The 21409-nt window shown below is 35.2% G+C and overlaps 1 protein-coding gene across 2 annotated transcripts; it reads left to right on the forward strand.

The window, feature by feature from the left end:
* The first annotated feature begins 2926 nt into the window (after positions 1-2926).
* On the forward strand, positions 2927-20139 carry LOC107039500 (sensory neuron membrane protein 1). Of its 2 annotated transcripts, none has more exons than XM_015259139.1 (8): positions 2927-3242; positions 8609-8766; positions 10979-11181; positions 11318-11520; positions 13268-13526; positions 15015-15226; positions 15739-15965; positions 19446-20139. In XM_015259139.1, the coding sequence occupies exons 1-8, from the start codon at positions 3135-3137 to the stop codon at positions 19660-19662; spliced, it is 1587 nt and encodes a 528-aa protein (XP_015114625.1). In that variant the 5' UTR covers positions 2927-3134; the 3' UTR covers positions 19663-20139. The 2 variants fall into 2 exon arrangements, with proteins under 2 accessions (XP_015114625.1, XP_015114626.1); XM_015259140.1 differs by lacking the exon at positions 19446-20139 and adding an exon at positions 16110-16175.
* Positions 20140-21409: the final 1270 nt, after the last annotated feature.

The raw sequence follows: 21409 nt of genomic DNA on the forward strand, positions 1-21409 counted from the left end.
ACTATGGAAAATATCTCCATACAGAATAAGTTGAATAGGAAAATCAAATTCCATGAACTTTTTCTATAGAATATGTTCTATTGAACATTTCAATATAATTAGCCAAGAACTAATAGAAAGTTCAATAGAAATCTAATGGAATTCTATTAGATGCGTCTAATTCTCTAGCGAATTCGCTAGGTTTTTCTATTAAATTTTGTCGTGCGTTCATGTTCTTGGACACGTGAAGTCCAACAAGTGGCACCCCAAAACAGTCGTAGTCGTAGTCCCTCAGCTGTAATGGCTTCAGCCCGACTTCCATCATTGTGGAATCAATCAGAATTCGATTACGCGTCACGAGAAAGTATCCTTCATAATGTATATTTCATGGCATTCATAACGATATTCTTTGCCTGTAACCTTGCAGTAAATGTTGCTATGAATGAACTAAAATAAATATCATAATGTGTTATAGACTGACCATCAATTCTTATAATATTTCCTCTTATCGCTGGTGAAAATAGTTCTTCCAACTACGTTAGGAATTGCCAACTTGTTGAATATGGTGAGCAACAATTGGGTGATTCCAATCCAGTCTACGCACTTGTTGAAAGTTCAAAAATTCGACTTCAACTCAATTTCATTTGAAAAGCATTTATTGATTCATGAATTAGCATTGACGAGTTTATAACGTTTGCTTTCAGAAATCAACAAACTTCATTTTTAAATCAACTGGGAAAGTGTTTAATACCAAATTTTTTTACATGAATCACTTCTAACGATGACTCCACTGACAAATAAAATTATCGAATAACTAAGCGAATTGGATAGAAAATGCGATGGAATTACTACTAATTCCCATTGAAAATCTTTTTAGTTTTTGACCAATTCTATCGAAGAATTCCGCAGCTTTACAATGCGTTTTTTATAGAAAATATCGAATAAAAACAAATTTACTTCTAGAAAACTTTAATAGAATTTCATTTCTTTATAAACAAAATTTTCTATTAAAACATTTTCCGTACAAATTCTTCGACATGAATTTTCCAAGTTTTTCCCACTCCATCTTTTTTTTTCATTAAACAAATTAAACGAAAAAAATGGAAAACTTGAGCCGAAGAATTTTTATAGAGACGATCTAAATAGAAGAAGGTATATAGAAAAATCGAATTCTATTCTTTTTTTCACGTGGAGATTTTCCATTGGACATTTATATTGAAAAAAAAATTCACATATGCTGCACAAATTTTCAATAGAATCAGGCGAAAATTAATAGAAATTTCAATAAAAGTCCAATAGAATTTTTCTGTTTTTCAATGAAATTTTTTCATAAGTGTCATAATACAGAGGTTAAAAACTAGGTTGTTTTCTTATTGGATTTGAAGAAAAGCTATTCTCCAACGCAAGGGTCGATGGATAATGCGGACCTCGTCCTTGATGGGTCAAGTACGGAATCATTTCGATAATGAGTGGTGTTGGAGGTAAATCCCGCAAAACATTTTTCCTCGAAAATTTTTCAATCTTCAAAAAACGTCATATGTTATTCGCTATTCTCGGAGACAAAAGTATTTTGCTTTGTAATTCAGAAATTAAATTAAGTACGCGAATAAAGTACCACGGGATATCACGCCAAAATTACGTTGTGAGACGCATGAATGATTGATGCTCCTCTGAAATCACTGGTCTTCGTGTGAGTTTCACCAAAAAAAAATTCACAGAATCGGAGATTAAAGTTTGTCGATCCGGTCATATTAAATATTACCGATGTGGTAATTTCTGGACGACTGAGCCATATTTTTCTAAATTATTTTCGATCGATCGAAAAAATTATTGATCACATGATTATACACTAGTAATATTATTGAAGAATGACATAATCAGTACAATTTTCATCTTATTATTTATGGAACTAGGGGGCTGCGCCCCCTGTTCGCTCCGCTCGCCAACCCCCATCTGACCCACATATGACCCCCATAATCCTTATTATGGCCCTTGTGACCCTTAATTGGACCCTCGTGACTTTTAATCTGACTCATATGACCCTTATGATCTTTAATCTGACCCCTGTGACCCTTAATCTGATCCTTGCGACGCTCATTATACCCCTCGTGACCCTTAATCTCACTCATCTGACTCGTGATCTGACCCTTAATCTGACCCATGTGACCTTTAATATGACCCTTGTGACTCATTATACCCCTCCTGACCCTTAATCTGACCCCTATGACCCTTAGTCTGACCCTTAACTGAACCCTCGTGACCCTCATTATACCCCTCGTGACCTTTAATCTGACTCACATGACCCGTAATCTGACCCTTATGACCCTTAATTTGACTCTTGTGACCCTCAACTGGACCTTCGTGACCCTCATTATACCCCTCGTGATCCTCAATCTGACTCTTGTGACCCTCAACTGGACCGTCGTGACCCTCATTACACTCCTCATGACCCTTATGAGTCAGATTAAGATCTGACTCATATGACCCTTGTGGCCCTTATTCTGACCCTCATGACCATTATTTTGACCCCCGTCATCCTTATTTTGACTCTTGCGACTGTTAATTTTGTAGTCTTAATTCCGAGTAACAAATTTTCATCATCAGAAGTCGATTTGGATTTTTATAATATAGAGAGATATTCAATGGAAATAGAAATCGTCCAAACCTAACCCCCGTCCAGAAATTGACCTGTTTACCCTATCAACAGAGATGTTGGGATTTTGAATCGATGACGAATGTTCCACTTTTCCCCACCTCCCCCTGAGACTAAAATCCAGAGTGAATAGGTAAGGCAAGAATTCTGCTCACTTAACGTAATTTTTTCGCTAGTTGGACTGCGCAACTGCGGATGAGTTGGTCGAAAACCAAATTACATGTGTCTACTAGGTGGGGAATAGACAATATCGCTTCTGTGGAATTAAATTCATGAAATCAGTGCGTTCTCACGGCCCAGCAATCGTAAATTATCACTCACTCCATTGTTGTTCACTGATTTCAAGCATTTACTACTACTCGGATCATCTGCCTCCGGAGATAAACGTCAAGATTATTAAACAATAATTGAAACAAATAGATGAATAAATGGAGTAGAGCTTCTGATTTTTTTAATTAATTTTTTAAAATAATTCTTAATAGTCTAAGTTGAGTAATTAAAAATGCAACTTTGGCTGAAGTTGGGCATTGCGGGGGGGTGTCTGTTCATGTTCGGTACTCTCTTCGGGTTCGCTATTTTCCCACCGTTTTTGAGGAGTCAACTGAAGAAGGTGAGCTCCCACATGACTGAACTCAACTTCATATAAAAATAATTGCATTATAACTAATAATGCATTTTCATGTCCTGGATAGAATGAAATCATAAAATAAAATTTCTTCATTTCAACCGTCAGATTAACGGTCATAATTTTTTTTATTGCGGTTGAGTCATCAAGTTATCGCGATGGATACAAAACTTGACAGCTAGTGAAAATGACAAAAACAATTTCTCGAAGACAGGGGATTTTTAAAAATTCTACTTATGGAAGGGAAAAAAACGAAGCGGTGATTTCAGTGTCATTAAATGGTGTCTCATCTCTAGAATGTGACCTCCAATTCATGCATCGGGGTCAGCCATTAATTTTTTCATAAAACAAAAATATTAGATGTTATGTTTTTTTAGTACATGAGGGATTGTTATATCCTGATTCATTTTCTTTCTTTTTATTCTTCAAAGTGCTCAATTTTGTTACTGATTTATTTACATTGTCGTTCAATTTTACAATGCTTGGAATTTTCTCTTTGGGTTTTCTCATCTTCTTTTCATACTTATGGCCATCCTCTTTTTGGTTTTCTATTCTGAGTTTGTATGATTTTAATACATGTTTTATGATACTTTTTTTCTAGTAGTTATAGATTAATTTGGCATTTTCAAAATCAGATGCCTCTATTAAGAACAATTGTTGAGAACTACACCTTGTTTCGAAAAATATGAGTGATTTCAGAATTCAATTGATGAAGAATGGAACGGATGAGATGGCCTTGAAGGAATATTTTGGAAAATTTTGTTGTAAATATCTTAAGGTGAAAGCATGAACTGAAGATTTTTTTTTATAAAGACTGAAGATTGCATAATTTCCAAAAGATGTTCTTGATTATTTTTCCCAATCGGATTTCGATCAATCAGAGCGCAGTATTTGAGGCTACCCGATAGTTTTATTTCGGATATTTCCTTCTAGCTTTTGAATATCTTGGCGTAGCTCTCCATTTTTTCGATCCACTTTAACGTTTAACGTTATTTATTGCAAGAAACATACATTTTTACAAATGGCCATTGCCCGAGGGCCTTCAGCCTAGAATACACTTCTTTTGTACAGTATCAAATTATCTCTATCAGGAGTTGTGTACATGTAGTTCAATGTTCATGATAGTTAGACGTGACAAAAAGATTTTTCGACCCAGTTCAGATCGAATCTTGTATTTGATAGTCTACGGAAATCGGGTTATTCAATTAGCATAATTCGTTCAAATTTTTGGCAATTTACCTTCTAATGTTCTCCACTGCATTCTGATTAGCCAAAATCTGATTGAGAAAAATAATCCGACAAATACCCCTTGAGCTTCAAAATTAATCGGTTTTTTCCCTCAAGCTTCCCTGAAAACAAACGATCGTGCCAAGTTTTGCAAAGAAATGGGCAATTTTTAACCGTTATTTTTTAACCTCCAAAACTTGACACCCTCATTTGTTTACAACGAAGCTATCGGAAAATACCCGATAATTTTGAAGCTCTTGGAGTATAACTACTGAATATTTCCCGATAGATGTAATGATTTCAGTAGTATTTTCATGATGATTCATCCAAATTTTTTGAACTTATAAAATTTGAAATACACGAAGAGTGTAAATTTTTAAATTTTACATTAAAAAATTTTTTTTTTCAAGTTTTAAATTTTTATTGTGTTGCAATATTTACTCCGTTTCGTAATATTTATTTTTGATATTGTATTTTATTGACTATTATAGATAAATAAATCTGGTCCAGAATAGGAGTGCTTTCCGCACTCGAAATATTGTCTGCTAGTATTGGATTAATTCAGTAGCGAAGTGATAAAACGGCTTATGTCGACTTATCTCCCAGTTGAGCTTTTGAGGAATATTTCCGAATCTAACGGAGATAGCGAAATTTTTGTAATTACACTTGTTGTAGCTCTCAATCGGCTCTACCAAAAAGGTTATAACAGAAATTTTGCTATCGCCCTTAGATTCCGAGATATTCTTTGAAAACTGGTCAATAGTCAAAATTGACTTGTACCGTTTTACCACTTCGCTACTGAATTGTGTTAGTTATTGCTGGATATGACCACAGAATGGCCCATGGAACGAGTTTTCTTTGACGAAGAGTTTTTCACTTTCATTCTGGGTTGTGGATTTCATTCGTGGATATCGAGTATCTCGCGTTCCAAAAGGTTCTTTTCATCACACTGCCCGTAAAGCGTCATTCCCCTCAAGTAAAATCAATCTTAAATAAATAGAATTAATTCAAATATCTAGGCATGGAGACGGCAAAACTAATGATCAATTAATTTTTTCTTGTCAAATTTGTCAAATGTGTAAATTTGTAAAATTACGTAAAAAGTCTCCCAAAAATATATCTCCGCATTTTCAAGATAATCCATATGAAATTTTTCAACTCATAAATTTTGAGATGTATAAATTTTTCCATTCGCAATTTAAAGCGGAGTGTTGAGTTTTTTATTTAATCAGCAAGAGAAGTTAATTATCAAGGACTTAATAACGAGTCCAACCGTGACGTGTCTAGACCCGGGAATCATTCGATTTTATATCACAGTCTCAATGGAATGAGTTCGCGTTTGCTCTAGGGTTTCGATCCGCTCAGGAAGTCCATATTCATTTAATTTTTTCGCGGCTAAATACTACGATTGTTTATGTCATCAAATAGCTGGTCACTTTTTCACAGTCTGGACATTGAATCAACACGTTTCAATGCCGTTAATACAGGTTTTAATCGCGCGTTTTTTATTGCACCCGCTGACCCTGGTTGAGGTTTATGTCTCACCTAGGAATGAATTGCGTCGGAATTCTTCATCGAAGGATTTTGATGGGAATGGTAGAGTGCATCTGACAGGACGATCATTGGAAAGAATGAAAGTTTTTGAAGCTCAATTTCTTATGCAAAGTGTTAGACTCAATGTCGGTGTGAATAGTTTACCGTAAAGTGTCTATTGATCGATAATAATTTCTTATGACGTTTGGGAACACAGGGGTCATCAATACTGAGAGAATTCGTTCACATGAAATAAAAAGAGGATTTTTGGAATCATCAAAAATTTTGAATCTTCAAAATTTCAATTATTTTAGTTATTTCTAATTACTCTAGGCATTTGAATTTCCGAATTTGTTGATGGACGTAATTGGAGTTTGTGTCGTGATTATTATTTTTTTTACAGTTATTTTACATCGTTTCGACCCGGTTAGGGTATACTACGGTGATGATCAAGACTTTAAATAGTTATTAGATCGCACCATTCTACCCGGTCGGGATTTGAACTCGGAACCTTTCGCATGTGAGGCAACGAACTTACCCACTGCGCCAAGCCACCGGGGTGTCGTGATTATGAATTATTTAATTATTATTTACTATTCATAATTGCCCTATAGGGCAATTATAGGAGAACATGCCCTACACTGAGAAAAAAAATTATTTTTCCTAAACATTCATTTACTTGAGAGAAGGATTTATTTTTTCAAAATCGTATTTCTCCAATCGACTCATTCCCAGGCGCGCCTGATTAGGTTTTAATTATGACAATCATGTTGCTCTAGAGAATGACTATACTGCACATGACCTTGGATAGACTCCTCCAATTATTATTCAGTTTTCCAAAATTTCTTATTTTCTACAGGAATAATTTCGATTAATTTTTCAATGTTTATGATCATTGAGGAAGTTCACTCAAGGTCGTAACTAACATGATCATTTTCCAGAGCAATATACTTGTGATAATTGAAACCTAATGAGAATTGCCTGGAAATGACTCGGGTGGAGAAGTGCGGTATTGGAAAAATGAATAGTTCTCTCAAGTAGATGGATATTTGGCAAAAACAATTTTTTTTTCTCAGTGTAGCCCTTTAGCAGGAGAGGGATAGACCAGTAGTAACATAAGTAGTTCATAATTAGAGGAAAACAGTGGCGTCCCAAGCTCATCTACAAGATCACAAATTATCCTTATAATAATAGAACAAGTTGAACAGGATAGAGATATTTCACAAAAACTGTCATAGGCTTTGAGCCTCCAAATTGCGATTTTGAATTTTCGTTTATTTTTTTTATATTTTTTTCTATTTCATTGGTTTTATCGAAGTAATTCTCGATTTGAAACCCCTCCTCTAGCCTGCCTCCCCTCCTTTCTTTTTTCCTCTCATTGTTATCTGCGGTATCATGGCCGTCTTACTCTTAGCTGTGCCCCATTCGAGCTAGGACTGCACGGGAAACCATGTAAAACCCCTGTCGCACAGTCGGCCGATTTGTGCAGTGCCCTAATATATCCATCTGTCACACTGACTAGATGGAGACACTAGGCCGCTACACCGTACCTACCGCCCGCAATTTTTGTGCGAGCGAGGTGTTCCTAAGCGGTTACCCATCCAAGTACTAACTCATCTCAACGCTGCTTAGCTTGGATGTCCGCCGGTGCAACACCTCACCCACCTAACCATTACAGTCGGTCGAATTTTCGTTTATATTTTGTTAAGCACAGTAAAATGAGAAAACTGCGAAAATTTCAGACCTTTTGCTACGTAAATAACAGAGAAACACTGATTTTTGCATTTTTCTCATTGTTTCGTTTTTACAGTTTTCATGTGACTGAATTAAAAAAATGACTGTAGCTAATACCATTTTCCATCGGAAATGTGATGAATTGAAAAAAAAAATATTTTTTCAAAATTTTAAATTAGAATTTGTACTATGAATAATAAGTTTTAATGGTGAAAAGTGAAAAATGACAACCTTTTCTAAAAATTTTTCTATTGTTTTTTATTCGAAAAGCTGAGACAATTTCACATAAAATCCATGTGTAAAAACAGCGGCCACTGTGGGTTTAATCACAGGAAAAACAAAATCAACACTAAAACTCATTATTTATAGTGAAAATTCGAATTTAAAAGTTCGAAAATATTTTTTTTTAAGTAGCTATATTTTTTTAATACGGTCACATGAAAACTGTAAAAACTAAAAAATGAGAAAAACGCGCCTATAGATGTTTCTCTGTTACTTCCATAGCGAAAGGTCTGAAATTTTCACAGTTTACTCATTTTAGTGTGGAATGTCTCACATAAAAGTGAATTTATTGAAAAAATACTCCGTCCGTACTTGATCACGGTCGCCACAAGAATAACACAATATTTCATTGTTTGCCTACTTCATGTTTCACTTTGCATTCATTGTGTATTTTTCACTCATCCATATATTTATTTACTTATTAAATTTTTGAATCACTTGTTCTAATTCATCACTCCGAGTGCATTAGAACAAAACAATTGCGGATTTTTAGCGCGTTTAATGTACATTTTTGAGGTTGTTTATAGTATGAATTATCGGAACTATATTTCGTTATTTTGTTTTTTTATTGCTAGCAAGTTACGTTAAAACCAGGAGGTGATATACGGGACATGTGGGAGGTAGTGCCTTTTGCTCTTGACTTCAGAGTTTTCCTCTTCAATATCACCAATCCTGATGAGATTAAGGCGGGAGCCAAGCCAATAGTCAATGAAGTGGGTCCATTCTTCTACGAGTAAGTTATGGAGAATGGAAATACATAGAAATATAGTTTTGAATATTGATTGCTGAAATGTCTGCTATACTTCTTAAGAGTTTTCATCAAGCGACAGTTCCGGTGGAATTTCAAGGAATTTTTTATCACGTGTGCGAGACGTGAAATTTTCCGCACGCTCCGTGTGCACAAAACCCCACTTTCTACACGTTGTGATGAAAACCACTTTTTTGTGATACCTGCCTAAAATAGTATATTTCAGCACGTGTGGGGTAATTTCGTCTTTAACGTGTGTGGGGTTTACAGCATGAGCCGAAGGCGAGTGATGTAACCACACACGTTAAGGACGAAATTTCCCAACAAGTACTGAACAAAATTTTATGTCACGAAGCCTGAAACCGGCTGAATTAGACACGAGACGCGAAGCGTCGAGTGTGTAATCCAGCCGGTTTCAGGCATGAGTGGCATAAAGTGTATTTTCGAAACGATTTAGTGTGCGTAAAGCGGTTTTTTACGGCACAGTCTGCGTCAAGTTCACAAGAGTCCGTAAAGGTCACTTTACGCACTAGTAACACAGCAGAGTAGAGGGGAGGGCAAAACGGACCAGCCAGGCAAAACGGACCCCTAGGGCAAAACGGACCACTAACAGAAAATTGATAATTTTTGTTTTTGCTTCCGAATGGAGGAAATTCGAAGTCATTTGTGGTTTGAGGTGATTAGCAAATCTGATCAAATTGCGGTTTAACGACACTTGTTGTCTATAAAACCTCTGTGACGGTTACGATCCAAGAAACTCACTTCTAATTCAACACATTCAGTGTTCCTGATTTGACGGAAAGAAGAAAAAACAAAAATTACCAATTTTCTGTCAGTGGTCCGTTTTGCCCTCCCGGTCCGTTTTACCCTACCCTCCACTACTAATTACGCATTTGTATCGAAATAATCGATTGTCATTACCAATCCACAATTTGATGTAAAAAATCAATGGAGACTTCAATTTTTGGTTCAATTATTCTATTAAATTAATAAAAAGCCAGTAAATTCAGGTCAATATATTTGTCATTTTTCAATGAAGTGAGAATGAATCAATTTTTCAGTTAAATTAATCCTAATTTGGTACTGAATATTCATATTTTCATTAAAAATTCAAGTAAGCTGAGGAATTCTATTGCATTTCGGTGAAACCCGAAACTTTGTAATTTTTCGTCACTAAATCGAATTCAATGTTTCCTCTACAATTAGTACATAATATTTTGTGCAAAATCCGGGAATTTTCAACAGATTTTTCTCTCCATACTTGAAAATTGGATAGTCCGTCTGTGCATTTTTTCAAATAGAACTATCTAATCGAAAATATTTTAGAAACCGAAATGAGTCAATTTAGATTTTTTACAGAACCCATTCGCGGAAATTTGATAGGTTCTCTTTGGAGCTTTCTCCAAAAATATCCGTAAATAAATTTCTCAAGAGAATTCTTCAACAGAAGAAATAACATAGAAAAATCGAAATCTGTTGGTTTTTTCCAGTCACATATTTTTCCATTCAATATTTCTACTTGGAAAAGCGGGCGGAAAACCTCCGGAGTTTCCAATAAAATTTCAGCAGAACTTCCTAGGGACTGTTCCAAAATATTCTCTTGAATTTTACATTACCTAGTTTTATTTTATTTATATTTGTTATTCAGGACATGAGTTATTTGAAAGGAAAGGTGGTGGAGACTTATTCCGTGAGGAATCCCGTAAAAAATAAACCATGGGGAAAATATACCAAGGGAAATAAAAATAGCCCAAGGGAAATTTTTAAATAGGGTGGGTTTAGCACGTTTTGGGTGTGTGTAGGCTATTTTTTCCTGGTCTATTTTTTCCGTCTACCTTCCGAGAGAGATTCCCTGTGCTATGAAAACGTTGTCTCGACATTTCCCCTTTAAACCACTCATTCCGTAGATATATGGATCTTCTATAATAACTCGATCAATAGAAAGTAAAACTATTTGACTAGATGCATTAGAATTGTCTGATGATCTCGATAAAAAGTGCTCAAATGAGTAGTTAATTATCTTGCCTACAAAAAAGTGCCTTGACATTTCCTCCAAAAATGATTCATTACCTTGAAAATGACGTAATTACCAAGTGAAGGCATCAACTCCGATCGTTTCCACTTTAATTTCCTGCGATTAATGAAACTGCAATATAAAATGTCCACTAAGTAATTAATATTGATTCCTCTGATGAAGTGAGTACAAGGAGAAGGTCGACCTTGTCGACAATAACGAGGAAGACACATGTGAATACAGTAACAAAGCGACGTGGATGTTTGCTCCTGAGAAGAGTGGAGTAGGACTCTCTGAGGATACTGTCCTGACATTTCCTCACGTTATGATCCTCACCTTGATCTTGACGGTCGTGAGAGAGAAGCCGGGGATGATGGGCCTTGCCGGTAACGTTATTCACACTTTTACTGAAGATGACACAGAGAAAAAAAAATTTCTAGTTCTCAGAAGCCAGAATTTTTTTTTCTGGGCAATTCATTCAGCGATGAATTCAGGAGTCAAAAATAACTGTTACAATTTCAGCTAAGGCTGTGGACAGTATTTTCAAGAAGCCAGATTCAGTATTTGTTAAAGCAACAGTGAGAGAAATTCTCTGGACGGGCTTGCCAGTCGATTGCACAGTTCAAGACTTCCAGGGAAAAGCAGTTTGTTCACTGCTTGCTGAGAACGAAGCGGCGTTTATAGTAGAAGGTCCTGGAAAATACAGATTCGCTCTTTTGGGTGCTGTAAGTCAATAAATTTACTCCCTTTTGTCTTTTATCAATCAAAGGATTTTCGTTTTTAACCCATCCAATACGGTAATTTTTATACTAATTATTTCTATATGATTTCTATTGGGAACTGGTGGATGGGCGGATCTTACGGTCTTGAGATAGCACTTTACATATAAGTTTATGGGATGAGTTTCATTTTGATACGACTTGAATGGAATTGATCTGATTTCGAAGCTTAAAAAAATAATCTGAGAATGATTTATAATTTGTTGAATTTCACTCTGCCAATCTCGAGTTATTGATTTTTGAATACGGCTGAGTTTTCATTACAGTCCCATTGAGCAGAGAGGTTTGTTATCTTAAAATGATTCTTTTTCTGTACTGCTTCTCACGATTTCTCGTCTGGGAATTGGTATTACATACTTCCCAAACTCGAAAACTTGAAAATCACTACAGAAAAATATTGTTCCTGGGCTGTTGCGATGGGGTTTTTTTACTCGTGTGGTTGGCCAGTTCTCGCCTACGGCTCGGAGGCCAACGCCACACGAGTAAAAAACCCCATCGCAACAGGCCGAAAAAATACTATTTCTCACCACCAGTTCCCAATAGGTTTGATCCCACTGCCACATGTATAGAAACATTTCGTACGGAGTTACGACATTTCTCTGCGTTTTTCTCTAGAACTTTTGAACATCAATCTTATGGAAACAAAAAATTATGTAAAAATTTATGTATAGAAATAATTCGTATAGAAAATATTCGTATAGAAATATCCGAATATCATATACGGAATCCTATAGAATTTCTATACGAGTTTTTCATACGTGGCATGCTCTCTACAAGCAGCCATCAACGGTTAGAATGGGTTCTTCGAGGCGTTTACTCAAAGATGTGAAGAGGACAGATTTTTTATTAACATTAAACATATTTAATTATGTAATTCAATGGCCAGCGGCCAGGGAGCGATGGAATCGAACTTTGAGGGTAATACCGCCTGGCATGCGTCCATACCGCCTACCTGGTTTTGATGACTTTTTTGAGCAATGCAGACCAACTGTTATAATTTTTCCTATTTTGATCTTTCATTTCCATTCGTGGCTTCATTTTGAGAATGATTTCACGCGAATAATAATAAATTATCCTGCATTTACCCGATGTTTCAGTGGCTACCGACTACTCCAAACAATCGTGCTGTCACTTGATCGCTCTCTAGCTGCAGAGTCTAGCAGCCCTATAGAAACCGTGGGCGGAATTACCCGCAAACGCGGAGGCTAATAAAATAACCAATAATAACTAATAAAGATATTTTTCTGCTATCGAAAAGGTTGCAAAGGATGTGGAAATGTATAACGAACATATATTTTGCACTCCATTAAATTATGCGTCGACTGAAAATTCGAAAAATCTTAGATTCTGGGTTCGAAATATTTTACGAATTCGGTAGGAAAGTATTTTTATTTTTTTAACTATTTTTCCACGGGAGAAAATTGGAAATGTCTGTTGAAATTACTTGTTGTTATCAAATATTTGGTGGCGGGGGGAATGAGTGTGCATTATCAGAATTAATTGAATGATATGAAGTGGAAATTTTTCCTTCGATGAAAATAATTATCTACTAAGTAATAGCACCTCTATCATGATATTGCATAACATGAGGTTTAACAAAAAGTCGTGAAGAACACTAGCAGGATGTATTAAAACAGGGAAATAATTATTTTCATCGTGAGACGAGCAATGACGAGGTGTTTTCAATTTACAGAAAAATGGGACAGTGGTACCAGATAGATTCAAAGTCAGGCGGGGTATTAAAAATTACCGACAAACGGGTGAGATGGTGTCATACAAAGGGGAGGAAAGGCAGAAGGTTTGGGCGGATGATGGACCTTGCAATGCACTTCCTGGAACAGATTCTACCATTTTTCATCCACTTCTTTTCCAAGATGAGGATATCGTCTCGTTTTCTCCAGATATGTGTCTCAGTCTACCAGCGTACTACGTGAAACCTTCCAAAGTTAAAGGTCTGAGTCCGTTAATAATTGTTGTTGTTACATGTACAAAATACAGGGTAATATGTAGAAATTAATTTCATAATAGCGAATGCGCCAGGCAATTTTATTGGATTTCTCGAGGGGCTGGTCACTTAGGAAATCACTGCAGGGAGAGAAATATTCAGTGAAAATTACGGAACTCACAGTTCGCTCACCGACTACGAAATCGAATTCGAAAAATTAATTGACGGTATCGTAATTTTTCACAGGAGATTCAGTTGAAAATTACGGAACGCTCCGGAAAAATTCCGTGGCAGTTCCGTAAAATTTCCTACAAAAACGTTTCGCTCCGGAATTACGGAAAAGATACGTAATCTTTATTGAATACTTCTCTCCATGTATGTAAAAGTAAACATAAAACATAAAACATCAAAACATCAAAACATTTTAACATTTATCATGTGTTCATTTTTTTTGTAACATTTTATGTAAATCCTATAGGATATCCTATAGGAAATTTTATAGGAAATCCTATAGGATTTTTTCATACGTGAGAAGTCGTCAGACTCTACTAGAAATCATAGAATTCACAAAAAATCAAAAGAATTCATGGTTAATTCTTATAGAGAAATCACAGAAATCATTCAAGAAATCACAGTGATCAGTCCCTTGGGATTTCTATTGAAGTTTCTATTAGTTTTTGGTCGATTCTATTGAAATGTTGAATAGAAAATATTTTATAGAAAAAGTCGATAGAGTTCGATTTTTTTGTACAACGTTTTGTGATATTGGACCCTGACTAGAGTAACTCTTCGGTCGATCGATTGCTACAATTAGAGATAGAAATTAGGTCAATCAGTGACATTTCTCTGAAAATTAGTGACCATGTCACAAAATCGCTGCATTTCAGAATTTCGCATTCATTGAATTTCACAATCGCAAATCCGTAGAAATTGTGGGTAGATTTCTGAAAATGAGAGATGAATCCCTGTCAAGCAGTGATATTTTCCTCAAATTAAAAATTTCTTCTTCTTCGTGACCGCCGAGACAACTTTGTCAACATCGATTCAGAAGAACGAGTTACATTAAAACCCTATTATTGCAAAAAATTATGTCAAGTGAAATTTCAAACAATCATATTTTTTGTTTTTTGCGTGTTTTTGTAAGTAATTGAACAACCCCTGAGACGATCGTATTCTCAAAAAAATCAGTCCCAAGTTACATGAAAATACATCGATTGCATGAAGAAAACAAAATCTCTCCATTGGTGGAAGAGAAACAATTAGACAAAGTTACATTCGCGTATATATACACATAGCCACATACGCAAACATGCCTTAAAAAATATTGCAAAATGATTTTGAAGATCGATGAATATCAAAAATTTAATTTCCGCTTATATTTCGCTTATAAGTTTCTGTACAATAACTTCTTTCCTTTGGGTCGGGAAGTCAAAAATGTCGATCGCGTTCCCACAAAATTATTACCAAATGTTGATCATAATGACCATTATTACAGGTCTTAAAACGAATCACTACAATGCAGATTTTGGCGACATGAATACAGACGAAAACCTGAAGTGTTTATGTACAGCTCCCGATAAATGTCTGAAGAAGGGTTTAATTGATCTCTTCACCTGCCTCGGTGCACCTATGGTTGCAAGTCTCCCACATTTCTACCTCGTTGATCCGTTTTATTTGACTCAGGTCGATGGTCTTCATCCAAACCAGGTTCATATTAATAATTATATAAAATTATTGCCGGAAAATTTTATTGCAGAGGAAGATTCATGAGATGTCCATCTCCCATTAATTTTCATCAATTCAATAGCCAAGCGGTAAACCGGGTGAAGTCGATTTTGAATTCTGGCCAGTTTTTGATGCATATCTCAGAATCTAAGAGAGATAGCAAAATTTATCTCATGAACTTTTTTATAACCCGCAGTTGGCTTTACAAAAAAGGTCATAACAAAAATGTGTCCATCTCTTTTAGATTCCGAGATATTCGTCAAAAACCGATCAATAGTCAAAATCGACTTGACCCGGTTTACCGCTTTGCTACTGAATTCAAGAAAAATGTTTTTGAATGGGAAAGAGATGATGATTTCATTCATCTCGCTGGTATTGTGAGGCGTTACGAAAGACATTTCGCCAGAAATTCTTTGAAATCTTACATTTACGAGTGAACATTGACTCATTCTTGAATTCAACGATAGTATTTTATTTATCTTCATTTATTTCAGGAGGAGCATCAAATCTTCATAAATTTCGAACCAATGACGGCCACCCCCGTAGAAGCAAGGAAGCGATTACAATTTAATATGTTTATTTTTCCAATCGAAAAGTTCAAATTGATGAAAACTTTCCCAGAGGCCCTTCTTCCGTTATTCTGGGTGGAGGAGGGTCTTCTGCTGGGGGATGAATTCGTGAAGCAGCTCAAGGTGGTTTTCACAATGATCAAAGTCGTTGGGTAAGTTCTTTCATCCAATGACACTTATAATTCAAAAACCAAAGTGGTCTCATTAGAAAGGTGAGGAAATTCTGAAGACTGAAATTTTTTTAAGAAAATGTTTTTCATTCTAATCAAATATTTCAATGTTTTTTGGTTCACTAGTCAGTGTATTTTCCTTACTTTTACATCAAGGCCGACGTTTGGACTTCAATTCTAGTTCCTTTTCACGGTCATAGTAATGTATTTATTCATCTGATCGATTTGGTAAGATTTCACGAATAATCACAGGCTTTATAGTCACATGCTAGATAAACAGTTATTTTTGTGATACCTGCCTGAAAAGTTTACTTCCACCCAAAAAAATTATGTCTTATTCTCAGATTTCAAAGGGTTCAAAATAAGATTTACAAGTCTTAATTTAAAGTCTGAAGGGCTCAAGTCGAGACATTGGAAGGTCTTAATTTAAAACTTTCGAAGGTCTTCATTTGAAGTTGAGACTTTTGAATGCCTCAAGTTTAAGAATGTATTACACCCTTTTCGCCAAAATTCACGTTTTAATTTTTCTGGTAAATTATTGATCGGATTGACGTGAAAAAATATACCGTTTTTGCGTTTTATCATTACTTAATGACTCACGAAATTTCATGATCATGCAATCATTTTCCTGCGTTTTTTAGAAAACTTTTCGGAAATTGACAAAACTTTAGAAAAAATGCAGGAAAATGATTGCACTATCATGAAACTTCGAGAATAGTCAATAATGATAAAACGCAAAAACGGTATATTATTTCGTCTCCATCCGATCAATAATTTGTCAAAAAAATGAAAAAAAAACGCGAATTTTATCCGAAAGGGTGTAATGTATCCTTAAAATTGCGCAACTCAACTTGAAATTTGTTTTTATGTTGAATTCTGAAAGTTTCAAGTGGAGACTTTGCAATGACGTTAATTAATCATAATATAATTAAACCACGTTAAAGAATATATAGAAAAGTAATGGATAGGTGTGATCCGGTAAGCGGTCCGTGACTGACTGTCTAAAGTGATGTTTATCTCAATTCGCAGAGCAGTTGAATTCCGTAAATGGAATAAATCCGAAATATATGCGTGACACAATAGGTGCGAGAGAGAACCCGCATGGGTTTCGTTTACCATCAATCATCTTTTCCTCGGTGACCGTGCACGAAGAGAAATATTCAATAAAAATTACGTATCTTCTCCGGAATTCCGGAGCGAAATGGGGTTGTAGGAAATTTCACGGAACTGTCACGGAATTTTTCCGCAGTGTTCCGTATTTTTAATCTGAATCTCCTGTGAAAAATTACAATACCGTCACTTAAATTTTCTGAGTCGATTCCGTAATCGGTGAGTGAATGTGAGTTTTGTAATTTTTACTGATCATTTCTCTCCGTGTGGTCAACGCGTGAGTGTGTGGACGTGAGGATGTAGCGATCCGGACGTAATCTAAAAACATATTCTGACTCCTAAGCCCGAAATTTGTTAGGTTAATGCAAAATCGCAAATGCTTCTATTCCAAAGCGAAGGAAGAAAGAAACAAATCGATTTTGTTGGAAAATACTTTTACAGCGATTTAAAGTGAGTCATGTTGAGACATTTCGTTGGTATGTTGAGCCACTGAAAGGAAAATCGTATTTTCCATAAAACCCTGAAGAAAAAACCAGTTCATACCGCGAACGAGAAAACATTCCAATTAAGCCTGCATGCTTGCCATCCTCGTTTCCGGCTTGGATGGCAGTTTAGAACGGCGGCAGGACTGCTCTTTTTTTCTCGCTTGAGCTATCGAACGTATACCATAGAAGCATCAAAATTATCGGGTATTTCCCGATAGGTTCGTTGCAAACAAATCAATTAGTCAAGTTTTATAGTTCAGTATCGGTATGAAAGCGGTGGAGGGTTCATCTGGGTATTAAGAGGAAGCGATACCTCTTGCATCTGTTGAATTTTAGAATCGTCCTCGTGTCCATAGTTATTAATTTTTGGAAACCAAAAAACTTCAGGCACTGCACAATATAGTAATTGAGTGATTGAAATTTTTTTAGTTCCAAAAAATTAATAACACGTGCAAGGGGTACCGTTATGTTTCCGAATGGTCATTTTGCTTATTTTTTTTCCATTGTATACTATTCATAGCCTATTTTATTTCTTGAATTGAATTAATTTCTCCTCAACTACTTGTTTTAGATTTTCTACATGATGACATTTTGCAAATTTCTGAAAATTTCGATGAGATATTATTAGGAATATTTCATTTATACATAATTGAAAGCATTCGAAACATGACATTTAGAGGAACCATTAGAAAGCTAACGTTCAAGGGAATTCATGAAAAATTCGAAATTTGCAAAAATTATCCTAAAAATCAAATTAATCGAGACAGTTATTGTTATCATCTTTTAACTTCGTCATAGTCACATGGAAACAAACATATTAAGCTATGATTGAATTCATTTGAAGCGCAATATCCCGAGATATCTGCGGAATTCTGCCTTTCGAAAAATCCGAAATATTTGAAAAATTTCACAGAAATTAAAATAACCATTATTGCTATCGCTTTCGTCTTATTCAAACTCGGTCAAAAGGACATCCCAACGAATTTTTTAAGCCGTCATTCAATGAATTTAGAACATTTTTTTTAGTTATCGTATTACAGCTGAATTTTGAACAAATTCGAAAATTAAAAAAATGAATCAATGAATAAAATTTTAATTAACAGCGATGGTTAGGGCTTAACAATATCTTTATTTAAGAAAAAAAAAAAAGATTCATTTCCATTGATTTATTAGCGAGAAATCGACGAAAAACTTTGCCACATACACACGTACAGACGGATACGGTCTAAAAAATGCATTTTCGGACTTTTTGGGTCATAATGCGTCGATATAACACAAAAAATCCAAAACATAAATTCGAACGATTACAATGCTTCCATTCGGAAGCAAAAACCATGCTTTGACATTTTTGAGTCTTCCCACACTGCAAGAAGAAATAATAAATGAGGAAAGAATAAAATAGGATGTCAAAAACAAAAATAAGGAAAAGAAAACAAAGGATTTGTGGAGCAATTGAATGTTCATGCGATGCTCTTTGAACATTTCGTAACGTGTTAAATTGTTGACATCACAGGACTCTGAAACTCTCTTCATCTTTGAATCTTTGGAATATTTTCTTGGAAGAACTAGTTAATAAAAGTGCATTTACGATTTTCTAGATTAAAAATGGGAAAAAATTGTGTGACATAAAAACTGGGCAAGCCCCTCTCCCCTTCATCGCAAAGTGTCACAAACTACAGCTCCCCCACCCTCTCTAATCGTGTGTCGTAATATTCGAATGATCTCATTGGCTGCAATTTGGATGGGAGAAATTCTTAGTTCTCCCGTGTAACGTCGAATCGTATACAATAATATTAATTATATTCGCTGAAATTTGTATTGGAAAAATAGTGAAATCAATCTATGATTTTCTCACTGATATTTTCAGCGTCATGAAGTATCTGATGATGTTCGGAGGTATTGGATTAGCTGGCACCTCTGGTTTCCTAAAGTACAGAGATATGCAGGCCTCCCAGAAGCTCAGTATCACGAAGATTTCTCCTAAAGCCACTGCGAATGCGACCGCGCCAGACAGCGGGGAGAAAAGGTGGCCTTTAAACATCAACACAGTGCAAGCGCAAAGTGTTCCAGCTTTAGACGGTTAATTAATAGAGACCAATGGAAAAGCTGGTGAAGTGGTGAAAAGTAATAGTTCATGTTCGAATTTCTTATGAACTGTGCGTTAATTTAGGAAACGAGTTATTTCACAGACAAATGTAAAGAATATTGCGAAAAAAAATTTCAACGCGATTGAGACCGAAAGATTGTCTGGTCGTTATCTCTCCAAATAGTTTTATTTTAAAATTGCTCATTTAGGAAGTCTATAGTCAATGGGATATGAAAAAAAATTGTCTATTACGTTCGACCACTTCACCGCTGAATTGAATTGCTGGTCGAAAGTATTGTTACATTAAGAAACTTAATTTTGTGTACATTTTTAATTGATAAGAAAAATAGAAGACAATGTGACTTTTAGTAGTATTTAAGGCCCGGTGGTTTGGCGCATAGGTAAGTTCATTGCCTCACATGCGAAAAGTTCCGAGTTCAAATCCCGGCCGGGTAAAATAGTGCGATCTAACCATTTAAAGTCTTGATCATCATCGCAGTATACCCTGACCGGGTCGAAGCGATGTAAAATAACGATAAAAAAAAAGTAGTATTTAAGAATATTTAAACTTCACTGCACATCGACACATTTAGGGGAGACTACTATGAGTTTTAAAAGTCGTTGACTGTTGCAGTGAGATTTATCATGCATTAAAGATCGATTATATATATTTATAAACGCATGATTCGTACAATTAATTGTTTATTAAATTAATTGTATATCGGTCGTTTCTCCTGCACACGCTTAAAATGTTAAACATAGTCCAAGGCCTCCAATTTTTGAGCTACAGAGGTTTTTTTATTTCAAAATTTTTGAAAAAAAGTGTACAATAGCAGTTACTTATTAGTTTTTTGAAATTCGACGCTCACATAGCTAATTTCGTTTTTTTTTTTTAATTTCGAAAATTGCACCATTCACGTAAAATAGTCAGAAAAATGATCCTCAAGATATTCAAAATATATTCCAAGCTGCGGAGGAGCCGAATTTTAGAAAACTAGCTCGTAATTGCCATTGCACACATTTTTTCCAAAATAAAAAAAAATCTTTACCTAAAAAATTGGAGGCTCTGGATTACTTTAAATAATTTAAGCGTTTAAGGGGCAAACAAACAATAAACAATAAATTATTTGCACTAATTATTCGATGTTAGACATATATAATCGATCTTCAACGCATGAAAAATCTTACTCCAATAGCCCGCAATTTTTAAAACTCATAGTAGTCTCCCCTCAATTTTCAATTAATGATCAATTATTGCTCGAACTTATGATTAGTTATATTGATGAAGAAGAAATCTGTTAGGACGATACATCTGTACATATTATTTATATATTTTTATGAATTCTTGTGTCAGCACCTTTGTACAATTTTGATTTTACCCAACTTTTAAATTGCTCAATCAATCATTCGCAACCAATTACTTTAATTGAAGTAATTTATCTTATGAAGTCCACTCAGATGTGTTAAGTATAGGCTGCCATCAAACAAGTAATGTAAATGAATTGAACGAGACGTTTGTAATAAATATATATCAATGAAGAACTACTGTAATCCTCACAGATATCATGGTCATCCCCACTTCCCAAGTTACGTACGTGAGTTACTTTCATACTATGCATTTCTTATGACACTCGCTTATACACATGCACTTCCGACTCTGCCGATGCGATTCGTGTTCTCGATGCCCGAGAGGGTTAAAGATCATGAATTTTTAAGAATTTCATTGCTCAGGTAATAAATACCAA

This window comes from Diachasma alloeum, unplaced genomic scaffold (assembly GCF_001412515.2).
Source record: "Diachasma alloeum isolate Michigan unplaced genomic scaffold, Dall2.0 Dall_scaffold_00300, whole genome shotgun sequence".
Lineage (NCBI taxonomy): Eukaryota > Metazoa > Arthropoda > Insecta > Hymenoptera > Braconidae > Diachasma > Diachasma alloeum.